At 61.2% G+C, this 23,051-nt stretch overlaps 1 protein-coding gene across 6 annotated transcripts in view; it reads left to right on the forward strand.

Moving 5' to 3' along the window:
• Positions 1-23,051, forward strand: part of GSE1 (Gse1 coiled-coil protein) — a 252,123-nt gene that overhangs the window by 183,249 nt on the left and 45,823 nt on the right. For 2 of the 6 annotated variants that reach the window (XM_037816083.1, XM_037816087.1), the window contains exon 1: positions 18,849-19,663. The exons of the other annotated variants lie outside the window; for them this stretch is intronic. In XM_037816083.1, the coding sequence (XP_037672011.1) occupies positions 19,657-19,663 (7 nt within the window). In that variant the 5' untranslated portion in view covers positions 18,849-19,656. Of the gene's footprint in view, positions 1-18,848; positions 19,664-23,051 lie in introns of those variants that run through there. 6 annotated transcript variants of the gene reach the window in all.

Genomic DNA, 23,051 nt, shown 5'->3' on the forward strand with positions numbered 1-23,051 from the left:
GGAGCCCCGGCCACCTCCTTGGGGGTCAGTGTGCACAGAGCCGTGGGGAAACGGCAGCCTGCAGGGTGCCAGGTGCACAGTGTGGGGTTGGGGGGCACGCGTTGTCCTGACTTGCAGCCACCACCCCCCCATATGCCTTGTACCTCCTGCCTTCCTCTCCCCCCACCCCTTCTCCTGCCCAGCTTGGGATGTTTTGGGCCTTGTCTCCCCCATCTCTCCCCCCAGCCGGAGTGAAAATGCATGTTGACAGAGCATCTTGCCCACCAGATTCCCACCACGGCTGGGAAGGGTGCTGGGGAGACGAGCCGCCAGCCTGCCAGCTTTGACAGCCGCTGTCGGCACGGCCACCCGGGATGCTGTGGGTGTGCTGGGGGGGGGTGTTTGGCGGAGGCTTCTGGGTCAGGTGGGGCCCTGTGTCTCAGCTGCAGGGGTGGGGGTGGGGCAGGGTCTGGGTGCCCCCCCACCCCCAAGCTGCAGACCCACTTCTCCAAGAGGCTGAGGCTGGAGGAGCTGAGGGGGTTGGGGGCAGTGCAGGGGGCTGCATGCCTGTGGCCTCACTGGGCCTGGGGTGGGTGCCGGCATCTCCCACAAAACCCCCAAGGAGCCGTGCCGCAACCTGGGGTGTTTGAATTTCCGGGGCATCTCTTGGGGGAGGGAGAAGGGGGTCCCCTGGCATTTGATCCCCAGTTTGCCTGGAGAGTAGCATGTTCATGAAGCCTCGTGTGTGTGTGTGTGTGTGTGTGTGAGAGAGAGAGAGAGAATGTGTGTCGGTGTGTGAGTGAGAGGGTAGGAGTGTACGACTGAGTGTGTGTGTCCTTGAGTGTGAGGCTGTGTGTGTGTGTCTTGGGGACTGCTAAGGATACAACAGGGAGGCTGGCTGGGGCTTGGCTGAGAGGTCGGGCCTTGCAGTTGGGACCCAGGCTCTGCTCTGTTCACCAGCCTGCAGAATGGGGACAGGTGTGTTCCCTGGGATGGCAGAAGGATAAAAAATGGGGTGAAGTGGCACACATCCTCCGCGCTGCTGCCAGTGTACAGGGAGCGGGACATGGGATGGCGATCTTGGGGGGCACATGCACAGGCCTTGGGGGGTTCAGCCAGGCCCCCAGGGTGGAGCCCCACATGGAGGTCGCAGCCTGTGCTCTGAGGGAGCTGAGGTGCAGCTGGAGAAGGGTCTCCGGGCCACCCCTGTCCCTTCTGCTGAGCTCCAGGGAGGCCTGATGTGGGCCAGGTCTTGCCGTCTGCCCTGTTCTCCCAAGGTGGTTTTGGGCAGGGGCTTCGGGGGGGGTTGCAGACCTCCTGCCACGGATTGCAAAATTGGGTTTATCCCCACATCAGACCCTCAAAAGAGCAGTGTGACCCCAAAAGACAGGCCAATGCCTGCTCGCGGGTCTTCTGTCAGGCTGGGCTCCTGGAGAAATCTCGGGCGCTGCATGGTTTAGCCATAGTTTTCCCTGAAACCTGCTAACCCCATCTGACCCTGCCACGTGCACCTTGGGACTGAGGGGCCCTGAATCAAAGGGGCCGGTGAGGGCCACCAACTCAGCGGACTGACGATGCCACTCTTCTCCCCGACCCCCAGAGGCTGCATTCTGTCGGGGGCCTGGCTTCTGGGCCAGGACAGCCATCTCTCCTCCTTGCGGCCTCGATGGGGGTGCTGGGGAGGGTGGGCCTGGGCCGGCTCGGGCCGGGGAGCTGCGGGGCCCGGCAGGGTTGTCTCCTGGTGGCCTGGCCATGCAGACAGTGTTGAGACTTCACCAGGACTCCATCTGCTGCTTTTCAAAACCAGCACGTTTTGTTCTCAGAGGAGGCATTTCCTTCCTCGGCTGGTGCTGTGGTGGCTCTCCCGGCACTGGGAGTCACCAGTGAACACAGCAGACCAAAATCCCGCCCTCTGGGAGCTCGCACTCCGGGGCAGTGCTTTCCAGGAGAACTTTCTGCGATGATGGAAGCTTCTAGATCTGCGAGGTCCAGTCAGTAGCCACTGGCCTCGTGTGGCTACCACGGCCTTGAAATGTGGCTGGAGCGACTGAGGACCTGAAACTTTAGTTTTAATTTAAGTTTAAGTGGCACTTGTGGCCTGTGGCAGGGAGCTGGGGGAAAGGGGCCCCGTGTTAGGAGGCAGCTTTCTGTGCCGTTTCCTTCCCGGATGCTCCTTTTCTGGGTCCTGGGGACCCCAATAAGGGTCTGGGGAGGGGGGTTCCCAAATGCTGGAAGAGTTGGGGTGGGAAGAGTATTTCTGACCAGTAGCCAGCTGCCTCCCCTGCTTAAATGTAGCAGAACCTGTGACTCGAGAACCAAAACTTTCTCTTACACTTGGCCTATCAGTGGCTGCTCAACTATCTGTTCAATCAATGAATGAATGACAGTACTGGCACTGCAGTTTACCAGCTGTGTGACCTTGTGCAAGTTGCTTAACCTCTCTGTGCCTTAGGGGATGGGGAGAGGGCAGCTCCCACTTCACAGGTGGCTGTGGGGCTTCGCTGGGTGTTGGAGCAGCGCCTGGCACGGGTGCCCTGTGAGCTTTTGCTTTGCTTGGCATTAGAGGGAACAGCTCGGTGTGGATTTCCTGACACTCCTCAGTCCTTTCTCTCAAGGTCCCGCCTTCCCTCTGCTCAGCTGCCTTGGGGGGCTCTGGGTCCTGTTTCTATAAGGGTGACTGTTGCCCCAACTTCCAAAGTTGAAAGGAAACATGAATTGTCTCCTCTAATCTTTTTGTTTGGAAACAGCCCAGGGGCCACCCGTGTCCTAGCTGGGGTCACAGAGCTGCTTGGTAGTCAGAGCTGGAGGGACCCTGGGTGTCCCCAGCCTGTTCTGGAGGGTCACCGTAGGGGACAGCCAGCTGGACGGGTGCAGCTGCCCTGCCCCCGCGAGGCTGGTGGGGGGGCTCGAGGGCAACATCTGGCCACTTGCCTCAGTTTCCTAATCTGTAAAATGGGGCCACAGATGTCCTGCCTCAGAGATCCTGGTGAAGAGAGAATGAAGTAATTCAGTGCAGTGTGAGTGGGAAGACTCAGGAAATAGTCACCAGGGTTACTGGGCCTTGAATGGATGGCCCAGTTCCCTTCCCCCTCCCCCTTCTCTGCCCTCCTCCTTCCCTCCTTTCCCCTCCCCACCCCTCCCCTCCCACCCACCCACCACTCAGGTCCTGGTGTTCTCAGCTGGGAGTGGGAAGATCCAGTCCCTGGAGGCCTTGGGACCAGGAGCAGGCCTGACCCCTCCCTGGGAGAACAGAGCTCCCCCGGCCCTCAAGGGGCCCTGGGGGTGTCTCCCCTCCTGGCCCTGGGGTCAGCCAGATTCTCTGCAGCTCCCTGGGGCAGGCAGCCTGGGGGCCCGAGGGGGCAGGTGGCAGTCCAGATCCCCTGCGGCCCCCTCCCTCGGCCCCACCCCGCCCGCCCCTCCTTCCTGACCCCCGCCCCTCCTTCCTGACCCCCGCCCCTTCGCCTCCCCTCCCCCCAGGCCCCGGAGCTCCCCCCGGGGCTGCCCTCCGCCAGCTCCTGCCTGTGTGAATGTCTAATCTCCAATTTTATTCGCTGGGCTCCAGCCCATTTGCATAATCCACATAGTCACCCTGGTTTTAATTGCCCACAACTCTGCGGAAAGATCATGTGGTTAAGTGGTAAATCATAATTAGATAAATAATTGGTTTGGCCACAGCAAGCTGCTTTGTTACACCTGCCATCTGCTGGACCCGTTTTTTCTTCTGGCCAGAACAATGCAGATCTGATGACAGAGCTGCTTCTCTCCCGAGGGGTGGGGGGCTCGGAAGCAGAGCCTGGAGAACTGCCCGGAGGCTGGGGTCTGCGCCCGGCCTGCCTCTCTCCCCCCAGAACAGGCGCGGCGCGGGAAAGGGAGGGGCCAGGGGTCGGGGCAAGGGGGCCGCGGGGGCTGCCTGCCCGGCGTTTGTCTGCGGCCTGACGCCCGGGCCGATCCCGGGGGGCCAGTGGTCAGGGATTGGAACCCGCAGACCTCCCTGCCCGGCCGCGGTCAGCTCCTCCATCTGCTCTTCACTGGGGGCTCATTTATTTCCCAGCCTCCAGGCCCCATCTGTGAGCCGGGGAGACCCTGGGGATGGCTGGTCCTGGCCGGCTGGGCCTTCTGCGGGGGCTGCCTTCCGCTCTCGCCCTCTTCCCCCAGCAGGCCTCGGCGCCCCTGCACAACCCAGGACCCCCGCGTCGTCCTCCGCTGGCTCGCTCGCTGTCTCAGCAGGGGAGCTTCTTCCCGCCACGAGGTAGGTTCTAGAATTCATCAGTCCGGTCAGAACCGCGCTGTGTGCCTCAAGCAAGCTTCTCGCCCTCTCTGGTCCTGTTTCTTCATCTGTGAAACGGGACCATGACTGCCCCGATTGGTGGGCCTGGGGAAGGGTCAGAGGCCACAGGAGGACCCGCGGGCGAGCGGATGCTTGGTAGGTGATGTCGGGGCGCAGAGACCACGAGTTGTGGTTGTCCCTGGGGCGCTGATGGAGGTGATACTTGTGCAGTGGGAGGACAGAGGCGGCTTCAGGGGGGTCCTCAGGATAGACCCCCCCCCCCGGGTGGGTGTGCAGAGGAAGGGCAGGTGCTCTGAGGACGCCCAGCCCCGGGCTTTCCCAACTCCAAGGCGTCTGTCCTTCTGCTAAGGACGGAGGGCCAGGACACCCCACAGCCCGGACCCAGCGCCCCCTCCCCAGACAGCGTTCTTCCCGTAAGGCCCCCGAGGCCTCACAAGCCCACCCCCACCTGGCCTTGTTTCTCTGGGGTCTGCAAACGCCCCGGACGCCTCCTTTCTCCTTGCAGGCAGCATCTTTTGACAGAAGGCCCCCTGAGCGCTCAAGGCCGGGGAGGCAGGGCGTGTCCCCCATGCCAGCCCCTGGGGCACAGGCCGGCTTATGGCCTCCGGTCTCAGTGATCACAGAGCACTTGCATTTTCCTTCCTGAAAACTGATGCCTGTTGGGAAGCCTTCTGGGAAAACCTCCCTGGGTCCGGGACTTTGGAATGTGGGATGTTTTCTGCGTTTTTCCACCCACCCAGCCTCCCAACTCCCCACACACCCGCCCCGCCAGTCTCCGACCCACCACCCACCTGCCCACCCAGCATCCCACCCTCCAGCCACCCACCCACCCATCTGTAATCCCTCTACTTGGCCTCAAGCTGCTTTGTGCCACACAGTAAGGGCCCATTTGCTGTTTCTGGGGTGGCCCCTGGAAGCAAGGGGGAGCTGGCCGGGCCGGCTGTGGACCCCTACCCTCACCAGGGAAATCAGGCCTCAGAACAGTGGTGTGGGAGGAGTGATCTCAGACTTGGGGCTGCAGCTTTCCGAGACTCCCACTTGAGGGCAGCTGGGAGTCTGAGCTTACCTACCGTGGGTAGCCCCAACTTCAGGCTCTGTGTCTTGCCTTCTCCACAAGCTCACGTATACTGCTTAAGATCATCTTTCTCGATCTTCGCCCCAGAAACGGGCTCACATCTCTTCTCTAAGGCTGTGCTGTCCAGTGGGAGAACCGTTAGTCCATGTGGTTACAAAATTTTAATTTTAAGAATTTGAATGAGTTAAAATCTAATACAGTTTGAAATCCAGTTGGTCAGTCACACTAGCCTCAAGTCTAGGGCTCCATAGCCACATGGGGCTGGTGGCTACCATATTGGACACTGCAGATCTAGAACATTCCATCATCGCAGAAAGTTCTCTTGGACAGAGCTGGCCTAAGAGCTTACTCACGTAGATAACTAAATAACTGAAAGATGGGTCACCCTCAGCTTTTACTGATCTCAAGTTAGAAATGTCTGGATTCTCTCTGCGGGGGAGGAAGGACTGAGCTGGAGATAGGAAGATTTGGATGTTAATCACGTCTGTGTTGCTGTTCGACTTGGGCTAAATCACTTAAACCTCTCTGCTTGTAGAGACGAGACTTCAGAGCATGTGGAATGTTTTGGGGAATGGTTGAAAGGAAATGGGAAAGGAGATCAACTGGATTTATCGTGCTCCTTCAGGCTCGAAAGCACTGGACTTGTTAGGAGCATAAAAATCGCCTCACTTAGAGAAGTGATTCCTTGGAAAGCTGAATCTGCACAGGTTCAGGAGAAAGTTGTCCCCATCTGCCTTGGAGGGAAATAAGCAGAAATGGCCTGCCAGGAAAGGTGTTTTTCTCTCTCTCCACCTCTCTTCCAGGCCTGGCTCCCAGCCTTCCTGGGTCCCACCCCCTCATCCCAGGAAGGACGGACGTCTGGCAGGTCGATCCACAGGTCCCTGACTGCCGATTCCTGCTCTCCGGGGCCCCACGTGGCAGCTGGGAGGGCCTGCCTGGTTCTCCTGCCCCTTAACCCCTTACCCCTAAGCAATTGCCCTGCGCCACCCTGGAGCCTGGGGACCGTGGAGGGAGCTCCGGGCCTCAGTGAGCTGCCTCTGCAGGCATCGGTTTTCCCAGGGGCACCCCCCAGCCCCCCCAGTGGATTCTGGCTTTCTGGGCCCTCTGGCCTCCCTCCAAATGATGCACATTTAAGACCCAACTTTGATCTTTCGGGACTCACCAGCGTAATTTACAGCGTGCTTAAGAAAGCACCAGGCCTCAGATAGCTGAGCCGGTACACCTAATCCCTCTGCCCGGACCCCGGCTCCCATGGCCGGCTTGGAGAGTCCCAGCCAAGGCCGGGCCGCAGGGCTCTCAGACAGCAAGGCAGAAGAGGGGCGCCAGGGTGGGGCCCCCCAGCTGGGCGTGGCAGGGGCACCCTGAACCAGAGCGGCTCCACCCCACATCCCAGGAACAGCAGAGCACTGGGGGTGGGGGCTGGGCCGGTGCTAACATCATTTCCCATTTTAATCATTTTTAAGCAAACGATTCAGTGATATTTATTGCATTTTCAGTGTTATACTACCTTCACCTCTATCCGTTACCAAAACTTTTCATCACCCCAAAGGGGAAACCCCATACATATTAAGCAGTATCTCCCCATTCGCCACCTCCCGGCCCCTGGTAACATCTTAATCTACTTTCTGTCTCTATGGATTTGCTTATTCTAGATACTTCTTGGACGTGGAATCATAAACTGTCCATTTGTGTCTGGCTTCTTTAACTCAGCGTCATGTTTCAATGTCCGTCCATGTTGTAGCAGATATAGAACCCCATTCCTTTTGATGGCTGCGTACTATTCCATTGTGGATATAAACCACATTTTGTTTCTCCATCCATCCGGTGATGGACATGCGGCGTGTTCCCACATTTTGTCTGTTGGGAATACCATGAAGAACATCGATGTACAAATTGTCTGCTCTCAGTTCTCTCTGGTCCATGCCTAGGAGTGGAGTTGAGGGTCCTGGTGTAACTTTCTGTTTAACTTTCCGAGGACCTGTGGATGATCATCCAGGGCTCTGGGTCTTTGGAACCCCGGAGGGGTGGCACGGCCGATCGGACCTCGGAGCTCAGTTCTCCTGAAAGCCGTGTCCAGGCGGCCCCCCTGCCCTGCGGGCCCTAGATGAGCCTTGGTGGCAGCGTGGACTGCTGTCTGCCGGAGCAGTGACCTGTGGCCTGTGATGATGGCAGAGCCCAGGGGCAGTCAGGGGTCATGGGGCAGCTCGGCCCCTCCCTCCCCCTCGCACCCCCTGAATTGTTTTCTGTGGATGTTGTGGATTAAATGCTCCCACAACCACAGGAGATGCCCATGGGTGAGGCCAACTCACATCTCCATGCGCCGACAGAAGTTGTTACGTGAATAATGTTGCCTTACACGGGGGACCCAGTTCTCTGCGAATATAATTCCCCTTCCAGTTATAGGAGCTTCCTGGAGAAACAATAAAAATCATAAACCCTTCTCCATATCAGAGGTTGGTAATTCTGCTTCGAATCCTTTTGGGGGAGAGAGGCAGGGAAGAGAGGAATTAAATTAATTTTCAGAGATGATCACGCCACAGTCAGGTGGCAAGGCGAGCTGGTGTAATTGAGTGCCTCGGGAGGACGGGGTGGGGGTTACCTGTTGAAGGGGAGGGGGCTCCCCCAGAGCTGCCAGCATCTGTGTGTCAGCAGGTGCCTCGTGCTAAGTGGAGAGTGGGGGTCAGGGGCTGCCCTCAGGCCCAGGAGTTGCCAGGAGTGGGCCCGGTGGCTGGAGAAATGCGCAGCTCAGGCCCTTTCCCTCCTGCTCTCCCCCCGCTTCCCTTCTGCCTCCTCTCTTCTTCTCTACCCTCTCCTTCTTCCTCTCCTCTTCCCCTTCCTTCCCTCCCTCCTTCCTTTCCTTCCTCTTTGCTTCCCTTCCTTCCCCTCCCTCCTTCCCTCTTTCCCCTCCCTTCCTCTCTCTGGAGACCCCTGCCAGCCCTGCACTGTCTGTGACTCTGAGGTGACCCCTGCCCCGTGGGTCTAGCCCCGTGGCCGGCAGTTCCCCCCCCGGACTCCCCTGTGGCCCTGGCCACCCTCCCCTCCTGCTCTTGGGGCCTCTGAGGAGGGGGCCCGGCTGTTCTATAAGCATTTCCCCTTGGGGTGGTCTTCCAGGCCCGGCTCCAAACATCAGAGCCGCCGCCCCGGGAGGGCCGCAGCGGGGACTTCCCCAAGGTCACGCGGCCCTGTGCTGGCCGAGCCCAGAACGGAGCCCCCAGCTCCGTTCCAGTTACAGGAGCTTCCTGGAGAAACGATAAAAATCATGAACACTTTCTGGGGCCGGGGGATGGTCTGCCCCTCGGGGATCGGACGGCTGAGTGCGCAGCGCTGGGGGCGGCCTGTGCGTTCTCGGATCATCTGGGAGCGTTGTAAACAGCGAGCACACACCGGCATTTATTCTCTCCGTGCTGCTCCGCAGAACCCGCCGGCTCCTCCGGGGAGGGCTTGGCGACCCCGCGGCTGCAGGGACCCCAGAAGGGCTGCGGGGAGCTCCCTCCCGGCCAACCCCGCGGCTGCCCCCAGCGCTCCGGCCGCGGCCCTTCCTTGGCGGGGTGCTATTTTGAGGACAGGAGGGGTAAGTGGAGCATTTGCCGCCACTGGGGTTTCTGTTGTCTTAGCGGCTTGGCTTCTTCATTTAATTTAGGTCCAGCTCAGCCGGAGAGGGCGCGGAAGTGAGTGAGGCTCATCTCCTCCCACCCAAGGATGGGCCCCGTGAGAGTCCACCGCAGGGGTGGAAGGTGACCTTCCCTAGAGCGGGCGGAGGCTACCATCCTGGAGGCTGCCCGGAGGAGGTGGCCTTCCAAGCCAGGGCTTAGAGAAGAGGGCCCCTTTGGGAAGGGCTGGGGAGGGGGCACCAGGGACAGCCTGAGCAAGGGCAAGTGATCCCCCCAACTAAATTACTCTAATGAGTGAGATCGGAGGGTGTAGCAGGGATGAGTCTGGTGGGGTCCCTGTTAGTCTAAAGACACTAGATCCTTCTAGAAGGGCAGGGGTGGGGAGTTGGAAACACAGTGGCTGCCAGTGCCTGGGTTGGCAAGCCCTGACCTGAGACTGGGGGTGAGGGGCAGGAGTGGGAGTGAAGACTTAAAAGTGGGAGAAGTGGGACAGAGAGTTGGGTGGGGGGGTGCCTGTGAGCCAACTAGGCAGACACAGAGAGGTGGGGCGAGAGTGAGAGCAGCTAAACACAAGTGCAGCGGGCACGGCAGTTAGAGGGGGCAGTGGTCGGTGGTGCCAGGGTCCCCACAGAGCCGAGCAGGGTGAGAGGAGGCAGCTCAAGGCCTGCGATGTCACGGTGGGACGAGCAGGACCCCGGCTGGCTAGGGGAGGAAAGGAGAGGAAGCGTCACACGGGGGAGGCTGGTGTGCATGGTGGCCTTGGCAGAGCTGTGGCAACTGGCTCGGGGGGCAGGGGTCTCCAGGGGGCATCCGGGGTGGGGTGGAGAAGGTATTTTAGGGTAGGTGCCTCATAGGCTGAGAGTCTGGAAGAGGCAAGTGAGAGAGAAAGCAAAGACCCTCCTTGGGAAAGTGGGGCCTAGTTAACAGGCAGGCACTGGGGGAGGGAGGGTGAAAGACGGGGTGGCATCCCCACTTCTGACTTTGAGTTCGAGGCCCAGCATCTCTGCTGGAGGAAGCCAGAGCAGCTGGCCAAAGAACTGAAAAAACAATTTTTTTTAATTTAATGTTCCCCTTTCTCTTTTATGACTTCAACTTGTGAGGCCAAGTTGGAAAGACAGACAGCCAACAAGACCCGGAGAGACGGCTCCTCAAAGCCAGCCTGGCAGTGGGCAGCCGACTCCAGGGGCCAGTTGGTCTGCGTGCTTCCCCTGTCGAGTTGGGGGGCAGTAAAGGAAACTGTGATGTGATGGTCCAGGCCATGGCTTGAGACATGAAATATGGGCAGTAGGAAATTCATCGAGGTTTTTGCCCAGACCATGGACATCATGGGAGACCCAGGAATGGGACGGAGGAGGGAAAGCAGGGACTTTGGGAGGAGAGAAGCATGTCTAGAGTAAGAGACCTGGGTCCAGCCCCAGCCCCACTAGCTGCCCCGTCTCCGCAGCTGTGACATGAGGCCCTGTATCTGCCTCTGTGCCTAGAGGTGCAGTAAGGACCAAAGGCCGAGGCAGAGCCTCTGGTCACAGTGGACCTCAGCACATGCTGCCTCTTGGAAGGTCGTGAAGGTGGCCGAGGAGGCCTAAATGGAGGAGGTGGGGCGAGAACCAGATCTAGAAGAAAACCCCACGCAAACGAGTGCAAATTCAGACATGGTGGTTGATGTTTCAGTGCTGTTCAATACTTAAAAATCTATGAAGGTTTTTAAACATAGAAAGAAAATTGGGGGATGGGCACCCCACAATGAAAGTTCCTCTGGATCCCATAGAGTGTATGTTGGTGTTAGTAGGGACCCCACAGGCCTGGGCCACCTGGGGGTTCTAGAACATTTCTGGGTCTCCTGGCTTAGTAGGACCCCTTGGCTTTCTCTGCACAGAGCTGAGCTCTGCCCACCCAGATGGGTCCTTGACATTGGGGCGACCTGCTCCCCCAGGTCTGTCTAGGTGGCAGCTGGCTGCTTTCCAGCCAGGTGACCAGGTGGCAGGGGCCAGCTCGTAACCCGCTCCGGGGACAGGTGTGTGCCATTCGTGTGTCATAACTTCCAGCTGCCCGGGCTGGGAACCGTTAGAGGACACATCAGAAAGGCCTGCAGCTTGGGGGGCACAGACGGGGGGAGGGGTTTAGAAGGTGACACCACGGGGACAGTGCTGATACGTCTGCGTGTTCACGCTGTGCGCCTGGCTGTGTGAGAGCCGGGAGGCTGAGCGTGGAAAAATGCTCTGGAAGCAAAATACGCCTGAGCGTGACTGGCTCCGCTTGTGTCCTCTCGGCCCAAGATGTCCAGGAGCTGTCAGCACAGCTGGACGGGGGTTTCCGGGGGACGATAGGCTTGTCCTGCGTCTCCCAGGGACAGGCGAGGGTGGGGGCTTCTTTTCTGGTTTTGTTTTTAACCAAGGTGAAATTTACTTCTAAAATTAAGCATTTTAATGCAAACTGTTCCACGATGCTTAGTGCAACCAACACCTCCATCTAGTTCCAAAACATTTTCATCCCCCACAGCGAACCCGCCCCATTCGCCGTCACGTTCCCCTCCCTCCCCTTCCCCAGCCCCCGGCAACTGCTGATCCACCTTCTGTTTCTAAGGATCTGCCGGTTCTGGACATTTCAGACAACACGTGGCATTTTTGTGTCCGGCCTCTGCTCCGCAGCATCCTGCTTTCAGGGCTCATCCGTGTTGTAGCACGCGTCGGGGCGGCACACCTCTTTGCAGCTGAATACTATTCCGCGGTGGGAACTGACCGTGTTTCCTTATCCATCCATCCGGTGATAGATTCTTGGGTCACTGGTTGGATACTTTTTAAAGACGTGTCTCTTAGGAAGTTCTGACCGTGCCGCTGGTGCTTTTTTAAATAACAAAACCAGGAGACCCCGGTGGCCAGCCGCTCCCTCGCTTCTCTCCGCCGGGCTCCCCAGACCCTGTCGCTGGCCATCCCGGAGGACTGAGCCTGGAGCCAGCAGGGCACCCGGGGCTCAGCGAGTGCCAGCTCTGTCCTCGGAGGCCCCTGTGTGCAGGAAAGAGAAGGATGAGTGTGCGCCAGGATGTGCGGAAGAAAGCAAGTCGGACCCCTGCTCCCAGCCAGGCCCCGGACCCTGAGGGGGTCTCCAAGTGACCAGCTTCCTTGGCCGCCTGGCCTTGTACACCTCTAGTTTTACCCGCTGCTGCCTCCATCCATTTTCTCCTCATGCTGAGTCTGTTTTTAGTGAGTTCAAGCTGTGTCCCAGGCACAGTGCAAGGCTCTTTCTCCTTGATTATCTCCTTGAAGCCTTGCTACAGTGGGGAAGGGGGTCGTGTGCCTCGTGCGTGAACATGTGCAGGAGCTGGTGGGGTTTCCAGGGGGCTTGAACCTGGTATGTGTCCTCACATGCTCTCCCCTCCACCCTTCCATCCCTCCCGAAAGCCAGTGAACTCTCAGACGCTGTCTTCTTAAATTTACTTTTTGGCTGCTCATTAAGTGATGTGAACACAAAGATGTCCAGGAGATCATGTTGAGGAAGGGGCAGTTCTGGGGCCCCAGAATGTTTTGAGAGAGATGGTTGTCCAAGGCCACAAAAGCCGGCCATTTATATGAAATAGTGACATGGCTGGAGAGGATGACGTGCACAGGGAGAGGACTGAGACAAGCAGGGAGCCAGTTTTGCAGGCAGTCAGAGGCCTTGAACGCCAAGCTAAGTTGACGCTGGAGACTATTATTGCTGGGTGGAAAACGTTTTCCTGATGGGAACAAAAGTAGCAGAATAGAATGCTCCAGGGTAAATGGGACAGAGGCAGAGATTCTGTGGGTTTTGTTAAATGTCCTTTTCTTCTCTGCTGCTGCAACCGCAGGGTCTCGGTGACACTCCTTGGGAAGCAGGGGGCTGATGGCTGTGGGATGGACCCAGGTTCCCCATGTGCCCCCACCTCCGCCCTGGAAGTTCCCACTCCCGCCCTCACGAGCCAGAGTTGCGATGTGTGTCTGCACCGCTGTGTGTCTGCACCGCTATGCGTCTGCACCTGCAGTTTCCCCTCAGCCCTGCCCTGCCAGGGGGCCTGCATGCACTGCGATTCTGTAAAAGCCTGCTGAAGGAAGGCCACTCGGGAATGTGTTCTCCTTTGGTTTGACATTGCAGGTGTGGACAGTGTGGAGATTTGACCAGGTTTCTCTCGAATGTGAAAAATGGGGACTTAAGCACACAAGGAGCTGCCTGAAAGCTCCTTGGCAGGTGGACTGGACGTCTCCAGGCCTCTTATGTCCTCATCTGTGCAATGAGGTGATGCCGGCCCCAGTGCGGCGCTCGGAATGTGAGCACATCCAGTGGCCCCCCACACCCGGATCTGGGTGTACCGGGAATGGTAGGCCCACCTGTACCTGAGCCTCCTACTCAGGTCCCAGCCTCTTTGCAAACCATTTCCTTGCCTGGAGCCCATGCAGCTAAGGGAGGTGGGGAACGTCCTTGCTCCTGGCCCTGGAGGCTGGCGGCCGGGGAAGGCAAGCAGGGTGTGCGGAGCTGGGGAGGCAGAGAATCGGCACCTGGGCAGAGGCCCCTCCAGGCCCCCCCCACAAACTGCCCGAGAGGACGAGGGGCTCTGTTGAGGATGTCTGAAACCCTGGAGGTTTGTACGGGACCCATGACCAGGCCACCCAGGCTAACGGTGGCCAACTTGTGTCCCAAAGACGGTAACGGGGGCTTGTGGAGGGTGGGGAGGAAGGTCGCCGTGGCAGAAAGATCCAGAAGCATCAGCCTCCCAGTCCTCTCCTAGCAAGAACCACTGCCTCTTCAGATCCACCCTTCCCAGCCAGATAAAGTTGAAAGGTTTTAAATGCAAATATTTCTCCTTTATAGATGCCAGCTGTCTCCAGAGAGCGCGTTTCCTCGCTGCTCAACTTTATTGTCCAATTAGCTTCCCATATCTGCGTACTGGGGAGCCGGGGGGATGGGGCTGGAGGGGGCGAGGAGCCAGGGGTCCTGCAGCCGGTTCCCGGAGAGGGAGCTCTCTACCCCCACCCCGGCGCTGGGTCTGGGGTAGGGTCTGGGAACCCAGGTCCAGACCAGGAGGGGGTGGGTATCCCTCCCCAAGTGGGGAGGGTGGGGGGAGCACATTTGGGATTTCCTGGCTCCAAAGGGAGACGCAGTAGCTGGCGGGGGAGGGTGGGAGGTGACAGGGGCATTCTTTACTTATTTAAAAAAATAAAAGCAGCCGCCCCGACGGCCCCCGGGTCCCTTTCCCTCCCTCCCAAGGCCCCCCTCCCTGCCGGCTGGAGCAGCGCCGCGGCGTCCCCATTCACCGGGGCTCGGCGTCGCGCACAAAGCGAGGCAATTAGAATTGAAAATCTATGCAAAACAGCTGTTAACTGATTGTAAAGGAGCGCAGCTGTGTGCAGGGTGCAGCTTGGGAACGGCGCTCAAAAGGGCAGGAAGTGTTGGGGCAGCCCGGGGTTAAGAGGCAAACTCGTGTAACCCAGTCAAAGGGAATTTTCCAGGCCTTAACCCTTTCCTGCTCCCTGGGGGCGGGGGTGGCGGCGACCCTGGCTCCTGGATGGCTGCCTGATGTGGCCTGGGGGCGGGGGCTTCCCAGGGCCCGGCCCCCTCCCTCCTCCCAGCACCCCTGGGGGACTCCGGTTCCTCTCTGGGGACCAGGAGAGCTGCTTTTCCCTCTCCCTGCTCTGCAGAATTCTTGCCCCCCATTTACCCATTCACCAGATCTGCGTTCAACCTTCACACGCAGAGCTCGCCTGCTGCCGGGGGGCTGTGTCGCAGCTATGAGCCAAGGGCCCCCTCTCCCCCTGGACACCCACAGTCTTGAGTAATCACATTGTGGCCCACACCCCCAGGGGAGCTTGATAAAGATGCTCATTCCTAAGCCCCGCAGGAGACGGCGCATTAAGGGGCAGCCTGCAGATCTGCCCCCCGCCCCCATTACCTAAGACCTGTGTACCCTGTGGTCGCTATCTGAGAGTGGGAGCTGCCCCAGGAGACGTGAATTCCGAGGCGGGGGTGGGAAAGCCTTCTTGGAAGAGATAAGATTTAAGCCAGGCTTTGAAGAAGGGGGAGCTCTCCGGAGCACCGATAGCTGGCAGACCAGCCTGCCAAAGGCCGGGCAGGAAAAAGGAAGATAGGAGTGGGGGGACCTCTGGCAGCAGTGAGGGGTGCTGGGCAGGGCAAGGCAGGAGGGGCAGCCCCGATGTAGCATCTCCCCGGGCTGGCAGTGCAGGTGTGCATGGACCACCTGGCAGACAGGCTGCACAAATCCATGGGAGGCCTGGCTCCGTCCCCCCAAAAGGGGAGAAGTGGTTTTCAGGCTCTGGGCCAGAGATGACGCGAGGCCATAGGCACAGAAGCACTTGGAAGTCCCCTGTGCACATGCAGCTTTCTTGGCCCTGGACAACGGCTGGGAGCGGCAGAGAAACGCTGCCAGGTAGAGGCAACAACGGCAGGCTCTGGATCGGCTGGGATTTGAATTTTCGTGCCCCAGGAAAGTTACCTGTCTCTGCAGTCCTTGGGCTTTGGGACGGGAGGTCAGGTGGCCTCCCCTGCAGGGCCCCGAGAGGACTGACTGACGGTACACCGGCACAGGTTAGTACCGTCCCGCCGTCCGCTCCGGGTCCCGGTGTCCAGGTCCTCTGACGTTGGCGCTCTGATTCCGGGGCTGAACTGGGTGCTTGCTGGGGTGATGTAAAGATGAGTAGAACATGCCGTCCTAACACCCCACCGGTTGGGGCAGAGAAGGATGCTGTTAGATGGTCTGAGTGCCCTGCTCATCCCGAAAGGACTGCAGGTGTTTGGGGTGGGCTCACCTCTTCCCTTCTTGGTGTCAGGGGCCCATCATAGACCGGGGCTGGCACCTGTGCTAGGACTGGGGGGGAGGGGAGAGGGAAGCCCTGGGCACCTGGGAACCTCACCTGGCCCAGGTAGTGGTGATGGCCTGAGTTGTCCACCTGCTTCCTGCCCTTTGGTCCTCCCAGTTCCTTGTGCCTCGTGGCACTTGTCCTCCACGTCTGTCACCCTGTCTTTTACAAGCAGCTTATTGGGGACAGGGCCTGGAATTTTCAGGTTCGTTTCCTGCAAGGCTAGCACAGGTGGAGCCCTGCACATAGTGCGTTTGTTGAGTAAGTGCCCACCTTTCTGGCGGATCCCTTCTGTCCTCTACCCCTTAGACTGCTGTCTGGCTTCCTGAGCCCAGGGAGTGGGTGTAAGACAGCTCCTGGGGCCTCCAGGCCTCCTGTTTATCCACAGTTGCGAGCCTTCTCAGCCCTTCCTGGTGCAGGTTTCACAGGTTCTCGGACCTGGTGCTGGATTGTGCACAGATCCACCCAGGTGACACTGGAGCAGGGACTCAGGGCCACGTGGTCAGGTGAGGGCCGCAGACCCTGCTTCTCCCGCAGAGGCACAGCTTACTTGGCGCAGGGATGGGGATGGGCATGGGGACATGTGCACAGACACTGTGTGGCCCCTGGCATGCAGCACGCAGGGCCCTGGCAAGGAGTGTGGCACCTCAGCGTCATCTGGGAGGTGTCTGCACACAGGCCTTGCCCTGGCCCCTTGCCCTCATTTCGGGGTCCAGCCCTCCCTGCTAGGTTTCCAGGCAAGTGGGAATGAAGTGAAGGAGGCCCTGGGAGGGAGCTCTTGGCCCAGGCAGACCTCAGGACTGACTGGGGGTTGGGAGTGGGCGAGGAGCTGCCCAGGGGGAGGACTGAGAGGAGGAGGGAGGCCCGGGAGAGCCCCACATGCTGGGAAATGAGAAGTCAGGCTACAAACCTTGTTAGCGAGGAGCACGCGGGCTGCAGGAGAGCAATTCTCACTCTTAAACTCAGAGGCCGTGCTCCCGGTTTACTAATTTCCCTGGGCCGGGCGCAGTGACAGCGCGCGTCATCCATCTCCCCCTGCCAGGCCGCCCAGTAGCCGGGAGCCTTTTCTGGCCCCAGCACGCACAGGCGGCTCGTTGCTGCCCCCAGGCGGTCACCGGGGCTCCCTGCATCCCTTCCCTCCCTCTGACCGACTCCACGTGGGAGCTGCTCTGGACACAGCTTCCAGTTCACCCTGGCAGACGTGACCTTGAGAACTGTCTGCCTCAACTTCCTCTATGAAATGGTGATCAGATTACAAGATGCACCCATCTTGCACTACAGTGGAACCAGATGCCTGTGGGGAAGGAATCTGCCAGCTCTAAAATAGCCAAAGGTTATCTTGCAGTGGCCACCCCACAAATTAAGGTTTGCCTGGGCTGATCCCCCCTCAACTAAGTGGAGGGCTTGATTCCCCCAGGGTTCTCCCACAAATGTAGGGAAGTAAACTGGAGCCCGAGATCTGGCAGGAAGGCTTGGAGGAGGGTCTGGAGGTTGGGCCTGGGCTGCCTGATCACAGAAGACGCCCTGCCAGGTGCGCTCTGATCGTTTGCATTTTACTACCCCCACCCCACCCCAGCATCCTATAATCCAGGTGGGAAAGAGGCTGGAGCCGCCTGCGAGGTTTTTTATTTTGCTCTTAAAGCCCTAGGCAAAATGTCTAATTCTCTCCCAACTCCTCCCTCCTACGCGCCCCTCCCGCTTCGTGACCCCGGGCGTGGTGGACGCGCCCCCCTCTTGCGCTCTGACCATGAGGGGCCTGGCGACTCTGCTGCCCAGTGGGGTTGTGAGTTACTGGAGGCCGCGGGGCCGAGCCGTGGTGTGGTGCGTAGATGAAAGCATGAGGCCGAGGTGGGCGCCGCATGAGAGCGGGGCGGGCGACCCCTCCCGTGCGGTGCCCCTCCCGGCAGGCGCCCACAGGTAGGAGCCAGTAACGGCCCCCGGCCCGGCCTCGCTGGTCCGTTTCCCTTTTCGTTTGTGGTCGGCCAGGAGCCTTGTGCAAGGCGGGGCGGGGGAGGAAGGACACGGCGCGCGCCCCCTCGGCCCGGCGCCCCTCGTGGTTTGCTGGAGCAGGGGAGTGGGCAACCTGGGGGGCGCCTATCGGGCCCCCGCCTCTCCCCAGCGGGCATGCAGGCTGGTTCTGCCTCTCCGCTGGCGCGAGCCCCGAATGCACCAGGCCCGCCAGCGTCATTGGGAACAGATGGATGGGGGGTGGCAGACGCCCAGCGCTCCCTCCCGTCGCAATCCGGGCTGGCGGGGGAGGGAGGGAGGGAGGAAGGCGGGGGAGGCCGGGCCCGCGGGACGGCAGCGTGCGCGCCTGCCAACCGCGGCGCGGGCATGTCCCAGGGCAGGTTTGGGGCTGGCAGGAGCGCGGCTCTGGCACCGACGCCGAAAGTTGAAACCCGCGGCGCGGCGCTGGGGAGGCCGCCCAGGGGGGTACTGGTTTGCCTCCGGGCTCAAAAGTATGAAAACTGTAGGCTCGAGTATTTTTTCCTTCTAAGAGGACAGGCAGGGAGAGAGAGCTCCTGGGCTCGGAGCCACGCTGGGAGCTTTGGTCGCGCGCTGGGTCAAGAGCCGGGGGCGCCGGCGTGCGCGGGGGCGAGGCGAGGCCGACCGGGTCTGACGACCCGTGCCCGGGAGGCGCGCCCCATTAACCCCGCGCTTCCGGGAGACGCTGGCAAGCGCGGGAGGGCGGAGGTGGGCCGGGGGCCTGCCTCCTGCGCCTGCCGCCGGCGGGAGTGGGGGCGGGGGCGGAACCCGGGGGTGGGAGCCTGCGGCCCGCAGTCCCTCTCCGCGCCGCCTGTGGGTGCCCAGGAATTTCAGGACGCTCCCTGAGTCATTCCAGTCTGTCAAGTGCCTGGGTGAGGTCGGGTGGGGTGGGGGTGCCAGGAATGGGGAGGCGCTGCGCCGGGGCCCGGACTCGACGGGGCGGGAGGCTGGTAGGTCAGGCCAGTTTTTGGAAGCGGGAGGTCTCGACTTAATGACCCCCCTGGTGAAGCGGTGCCTCCGTGGATCCTTGAGCTAACTGGGACGTGGGTTCTTTTAAACTCTCCCGCCTCTCCCTCCCAAACATTGTGACCCTCCCAAAAGTTATTTATACCAAGCTGGGAAGAGAGAACTTTCTAGAACTCTTGGGCTGAGGTGGAAGGTGCAGTGGCCCCAGTTCTTAACATGGTCAACCCTTTGCAGTTGGGGCCATACAGATCAGGAACAGAGGTAGGGGGCTGGGGAGGATAAACACACAGCCTATTTTGTGTTCTTCCCAATGCCACCCCAGCTCCAAGAAGGCTGTCCACCACGAGGCATCTAGGACGCCGTTTAGCCGTGCGCGCACTTTTGATCCTGCTGTATGCCAAGCGTTGTAGGTTTGGGGGTAGGTGTCCGCCGAGATGTGGAAGGGCTCCACTGGCGTGGAAGTGTCTGCTCCCTACTTTTGGAATCGGGTGTCGAGTCCCCAGAGCAGGCTAGCCCGGGCCCCCCAGGAGCGTAGGGGTGGCACCTTTCCTACCTGTGGGTGTCCTCGGCTCACCTGACCGGCCGGGCTGGGGAGGGGCGTGTGCCCGCGCGGGTGCACCCGGGCGCCCGTCGGTGCGCGCGCGAGTGTGTTTGCGGCTGAAACCCGACACCTCCCGCTGGCTGAGGTCAGGGAGCCGGGAGCGAGCCAGTGGCCCGGGAGTGGGCGGCGTTGAGCTTGGGTGTGTCCTCGGCGGCGGCGACAGCAGCAGGTGTTTCTTGGCCGGGGCCCCGGAAGCTCCACCTCCCCAGCGGGCCGGAGCCGCCGCCACCGAGCAGCCCCGGGTGAGATAAGCAGTTTAGACAAACACTGGGCGACGGTGGCTCCAGCATGTGTCAGCCCTCGCCGAGGCGGAGCTCCGGGGCCCTGGCATGAAAGGTGAGCGCCGGGCGGGGGGCGGAGGTGGGGGGTTCTCCGCCCCACCCCCCGCCTCGCCTCCTCCAAGTTCGCGGGTTCCGAGGGGGTAGCCGCCAACGGCCTCGGGCAACTTCCCCCAGAGTGCGAGAGGCGATAAGAGCCCGGCGGGTGGACGACCAAAGGCCACCCCCTCCCCCGCGGGTCGCGCCAGGGCGGCCGAGCTCCGGGCGGGGACACGGGCTGCCGCGAGGCCCCGGGCTCAGTGGCCTGGTTCGGCTGAGGGTGCGTAAGTGCACGCGGGGGCAGGATGTGGGGGGGTATTGGGGGCGATCGAGCGGGATAGTGGGGGCTCCCCGTGCGCTGCCGACGCTCCCGAGCCGGAATGAAAACTTTGTGGCGTCGCGGGAGCGCGCGAGGGGGAGTGTGCCCCCGCGGCAGGTGCTGGCGGGGTGGGGGGGGCGCGGGGAGCTCGCCGGCAAGGGCCTCGCGGCTGGGGTTTTTGTCTCTGCTCTTCCCTCCCCGCCTCCTCGGTAGGGAGGGGTGGGGGCTGCAGCCTCCGGGGTCCCCGACCCCATGCCCTGCTTCCCAAGGGCGCGCCCGGAACCCCCCACCCCGCCACCCTGTTGGCGCCGTGCCCTGCCCCTCCCCCGCAGAAGATGGCTGCCCCAGCCTCGGAGGTGGGAGGGTGATTGCATCCGCCGCCCCCCACCCGCGCTGCCCTTCCCGCCCCCCCCCCCGCCCTTCCTGCTGCGCCTGGATGCGCCTCCCCGCCCCCAGCCCTCCCAGGCCCGGCTTCCGCGCGGAGGGCGGCGAATGGCCCGACCGAGTGGAGCCGATTCAATTATATTGCAGCACCAGAGACACCTCCCCGGCCGCCCGCCCGCCTCTCCAGCAGGCTAATTAAATTCCCTGCGTTGAGGCGGAGCGGGAGTTTGGCTCACCCGCCCCCCGCCCGCCCACACGCGCTTCCTCCCCTACCGCGGGGTAGGGGAAGGGGCCACTTGGAAACGGACAGTGGGCACTTGAGGCGCCGGTGGTGGGGAGGGGGGAGGCTGCGGACCACGGGTACTCCCCCTCCCCAACCCCGCGATGTTGTTGGGGGCCGCTGGTTTTGAGGGGAGGGGGAGGGAGCACCTGCCAGGCCTGGGGGACTGTGGCTGTTGGCGGAGTTGAGTCGATTTGTCTCTTGTCGTGTAAAGTAGCCATTGTCTCCAAAGTGGGTTTAAAATGCATTAAACCCTTGTTAACCCCTGCAGTGCCTTGTCTGCGGCCTGACGGTTAGGGGCCCACACAGGCCGGGGTTTGGAAACAAAAAAGCGGGATCCACAAAAACGCCAAAGGGGTCCTTTTGTAAGCCGGTGGAACAAAAGGTGCAACCGCCCGCCGGGGTGGTGAGCTCCCCGCTCTAAGCCGATTTCCAGCGAGCTGGAGGTGGGGGTGGGACAAAGGGACAGCCGGCCCCTGGGTGGGGGGACCCCAAGTGTGCAGCCTTCCTTCTGGGCCTCCCCGCGCGTGACTCGAGCCTGGGGCACTCCCGCTTGCTCACCCTGTGTTCATGGTTGGCGGAACCTAAGGCGCGGGCTGTGCACTGACTCAGCCGGGCCTCGCCACAGGTGAGGGAGGGCCCCAGGTGAGGGGCCGCAGCGCAGGCTCCGGCTGGCAGCCCTGTGTGTCATCCCAGCTGCTGGCCAGGCCGGGGAGTCACAGCCCCGCCCAGGGAGGCGAGGAGACTCCAGGGAGCCAGGCCTTCGCGTCCAGCTTTTTATCAGGCCCTCCGTGGCAGGCCCTGGTGGGCGCCACCTGCCACCTGTGCCTGCAGAGGGTGTGGGTGGCTTGGAGGTGTGTGCAGGTTGGGGAGACATGGAAGCTGGAGCCTGGTTTTGTTACATGGAGTTTTCTTTACACGAATTTGGGGCTGGTGCAAGTCAGGAGACAAACCCCCCGGGGGGGGGCGAGGTTAGTGCCACCTTGGGGAGGGGGCGGGTTCCTGGTGGTGGACCCCATCAGCTTTGTGGGGGTAGGCTCAGAAAAAGGCAACAGGTTGTTCTTTGCACAGGTTGTTGGGAAAGCTTCTCAAATGCTAGTTTCCTTGCTTAAAGAGTTGAGAGGATTTCAGGGATTCCCTGGCTTGGTGCTTTTCTGGCTTAAAAATCCCTTAGGGGCTTTTATTTCAAATGCTGAAGGCCAGCCCTTTCCAAGCCCCCGGGGGCCACAACTCCTTCCCCCCCCCCCCAGGAGTGTGCCCAGGCCATTCTAACGCTCAGCTTGGTTTAGACTCCATCCCTTGTGGGTAAACTGAGGCAAGCTGTGTGTGGTTGCACCAGGTGCACAGCAAGAAATGGAGACCCAGAGCCTGGCCCCTTTGGAAGCTCACAGTGGCCTTGGCAGCGCTGTCCCCTGGGGCGGTCCTGGGCTGCTGAGCCACTTCCCTGCCTCTGGGGAAGTTCAAGGCTGCAGGCTGGGGAGCCCAGCTGCCCGCACAGCGCTGCTCCGTGGCCGGCCCGGGTCCTGCGCCTCCAAGCTTGGGGCAGCACCAGGCTCCCCTTCCCAGGGAGACCCTTCCGACTCCCTGGACCTGGGGCAGCGGTGTGCGGCCTCCCCTGATGTGAACGGGGTGGAGGGGGCGGGGCCGGAGTCTCCTCCTGTGGCCGAAATGCCCGCCCCAGGAACCCACAGGGGCCTGTGGTGTCGGCTAGCAAGGCCGGTTTTTCCTGGCCCCATCCGAAGGCTTGAAGTTCCCACCTGGATAACTAGGTCCAGCCCGCCCCGGCCTTGGATGGGAGCCCTGGGGGGTAGCTCGCTAATTACCTTTGTTATGGCAGCAGCAGCATCCTCCGACCCAGGCCCGCCTCCTTCCCTGCTCTCTCCCCTCCCTGTCCCCGGAGAGCTGTCTTTAACCTGTGGGGGTCTGTGTTCCTGGCGACAGTTCACTTTGGTGGCCGCACTGAAGACTGGCTGTCTGGCTTTAATCTTCCCCTCCCCCTCGGTGGCTTCTTAGACCTCCGGGGTCTTACTGAGGGCCGTGTGGGTGGCGGTGCTTGCCTTCACTTCCTCCCGTCGGCCTTTGTCCCCGGCTGTGGCCGCGGCCCGGGAGGTGACCTCTCCGAGTGTCCCTGGCGGTGAGGATTTGTGGAGCGCCTCCCCTGAACCCAGGCGCCTGCTCGCTGGGGAGGTGTGTGCAGGAGGCAGGAGCGCGTCCAAACGCAGCCCTGGGCTTGGCTGCCGACAGCTCTCGGGAGCCCTCTCATTCTGCCTGGGCAGCTGCTGCCCTCCGCCAGCCTCCGCATGCACCCTGGGCTCCCGCTGGAGCAGCCGCAGAGCCGCCCTGCCCCTCCTGACGCCTCTGTCGCCCACCCCCGTGTCTGGGAACCCCGCCTTGCGCACTGCTCTTGTGCACTGCTCAGGAGGG

The sequence above is a fragment of the Choloepus didactylus genome, chromosome 22, assembly GCF_015220235.1.
Source record: "Choloepus didactylus isolate mChoDid1 chromosome 22, mChoDid1.pri, whole genome shotgun sequence".
Lineage (NCBI taxonomy): Eukaryota > Metazoa > Chordata > Mammalia > Pilosa > Megalonychidae > Choloepus > Choloepus didactylus.